The 2,425-nt window shown below is 48.3% G+C and overlaps 1 protein-coding gene across 1 annotated transcript in view; it reads right to left on the bottom strand.

The window, feature by feature from the left end:
- Positions 1–801: 801 nt before the first annotated feature.
- chn (zinc finger transcriptional factor charlatan) overlaps positions 802–2,425 on the bottom strand; it is a 14,600-nt gene continuing 12,976 nt past the window's right edge. The window contains 1 exon segment of the mRNA XM_017898222.1: positions 802–2,012. Coding sequence (XP_017753711.1) covers positions 1,502–2,012 — 511 coding nt within the window. The 3' untranslated portion in view covers positions 802–1,501.

Genomic DNA, 2,425 nt, shown 5'->3' with positions numbered 1-2,425 from the left:
ATTACTTTCACGCGGAACATGTTTCGAATTTCGTAGTATTCCAATAAACTTATGCATTAACCAATTCCATACAAAACGAGAAAGTCCAATACCTCGCTGCAACAACAAACAGTTTACGATTATGATTTTCGTTATTCGATGAATGAAAACGAATAATAAAGGTACGTAACGCTTGACTAAGGAGAAAGAAAAATAGGTTAGACTTGAAACTTAAAACGATAAAGAAAAAGAAGGCAGAAAGAAAGAAAGAAAGAAGAAAACGAAGTAAAATCTCTCTTGTTCGTGCTCGAATGAAAGGGCGTGTGAAATGAAAGGCCGGAAACCGCAGAATCCCAGAGAAATAATGGAAGCGATGTTCTCTAAGAGTCTACGTTTGCCAAGGCTTCCCGCGTCCCCTGCTTAAGTACAATAGATATAATATATTTCATGTAATAACGTAAACAAGATAGTGGTTTTGTACAAATATCCCTTATATAAAAATCATGCTCGTCTGGCTAGGCACGGATTGCAGGAATCACGTGACCCAATCTTCGTTCTTTTGTTCTCCCTCTTTGTAACTAGACAGTCCCTCCGCAAGTGTAACTTATGCTTACAAAGTCCACTGATGAGAAAACGAAAATGAATTACGTAATTACAGAGACGGACGATGGACAAACGCACAAGACATCGATTGGAGACGATCATCGAACATTAACATCGTTTTAATTCGCGTTTTAATCTGTTACATGAAAATATGCTTTCCGCGACGTTCCTCGTACTCTCTCTCTCTCTCTCTCTCTCTCTCTCTCTCTAACTTCGAATGCGAGTGAATGCGTTCACGAGGACAAAATTCGAGTCAAGGTACTTTCGATTAGTTACTCCTTAAACGCTAACATTTCGCTGTCTCGATTTCATAGAATCATCATCATCATCCCCTCTCGGTTCGATCGGCTGCGAAGCTCTGTCACTGCTGTCCCTACCACTTCGACGAAATTCTTTTCTATCTAAAATTGTTTCGTTGGCTACGAGAAAGTTTGTTTTGTTTGCACCTATCGCCGGGATTCCTCGGCGAGACGTTGCTTTTCCGATTAAATCGATCCCTTCCCGCAACAGCTCGCGGGGACATGGTCCAAAGTCTAGGTTAGGAACACCGAAATTCCCCAGAAACGAACGTTCGTTCCGTCTCTCGTTCAATGCCCTTGAAAACGGGCAAACGCAACGAGCATCGACGACTTCGATGCGGATACCCTGAATCCGGAAGCCTACGTTCGAAGTGGTGGACGTCGGAAGGCACTGGGTCGGTCTAGTAACTCGCCGAAAGTCCCTAGAAAATCTCTAAACAGAACTCCTTACAGTAACGTCCCCTTTCCGTGGTTCTATAACAATATTTTCGTTAGAAAAATTAGTCTCGATCTCTTAGAAAAAAATATTTCATCCTCGTCGATCAGAGTCGATCGAAGCCCAGCGCGTTCCGAGGTCCACCCCCCCAAACTTCAGCCGCAGTACCCCTCGACATCGAGTGTTATCTGTGGTATCCGTATCCAGGGCTGGTGAACACCGTGGCCTTCAGCGTGATGGAGGAGACCTGTGACAACGAATCATCCTTGGGTACCCAGTTTTTCGGGCTCTTCTTCAGCCTGTCGTGTCTCCACAGCTTGTGAAGCGCCAGCGAGGCCTTGGTGTGATACGGCCGACAGATGGAGCCTCTGGCAGGCGACTCGTCGGGGCACAGGCGACATTTCAGCAATCTTCTCCTGGTCAGCTGACGTCGATACCTATTCTTCAGCTCGATCAGCCTGACAGTCTGCTTTCCAGGCCTAGAGATCGTCTCTTCTTGTCTCTTGTCCTGCTTGTACCCCTCGGACGAGAGCAAGTCCTCGTCCTCGAACTCCTGGTTCCATGTCACCTTTCTGGGTTGGCTCTGCTTCCTGGATCGCCTCTCGTTCGGCTTCCTCTGACTGTTCGCCGACCAAGGACACTCGGATGGCTCCCTGGCTGACTGGCCTTCGCTCGCTTCGGGAACGGCTCGGTAGCTGTGCGCAAAATCACGATTAAGTACAGTGGCGGTAGAGTCGCGGCTGGAACAACCGGTACACGGTTCGTGAACATGACGATCGCCGTGTTGCTCGACGCTCGACGCGCAAACGGCGCGAAACGAATCGTGGTCGCGGCTCTGTTTCTCGGTTTCGTGGTCGACGTGGTTGGCGTCGTGATGACGATGGCGACGACGATGGTCGTGGTCGTGGCCGTGCTCGTGACCGCTCGACCGCCTCTCCTCCTCCAAGGTCGGGTACGCCATTGTCGCTGCAGTTGCAGGGGAGTTTACCATCTCGTGGCTGCAACCACCGCGGCACTGTTCCATAAGTTACGTTCGCGTCATTTTTCTACCAACGAACGAGCGCTCGTCGACCGTGCGACGTTTCTTTTTTCTTTTTTTTTTTTTTTT

Source organism: Eufriesea mexicana, unplaced genomic scaffold (assembly GCF_001483705.2).
Source record: "Eufriesea mexicana isolate 0111107269 unplaced genomic scaffold, ASM148370v2 scaffold588, whole genome shotgun sequence".
Classification (NCBI taxonomy): domain Eukaryota; kingdom Metazoa; phylum Arthropoda; class Insecta; order Hymenoptera; family Apidae; genus Eufriesea; species Eufriesea mexicana.
The sequence above is the reverse complement of the archived record's forward strand: the minus strand, read 5'-3'. Positions and strand labels throughout refer to the sequence as shown.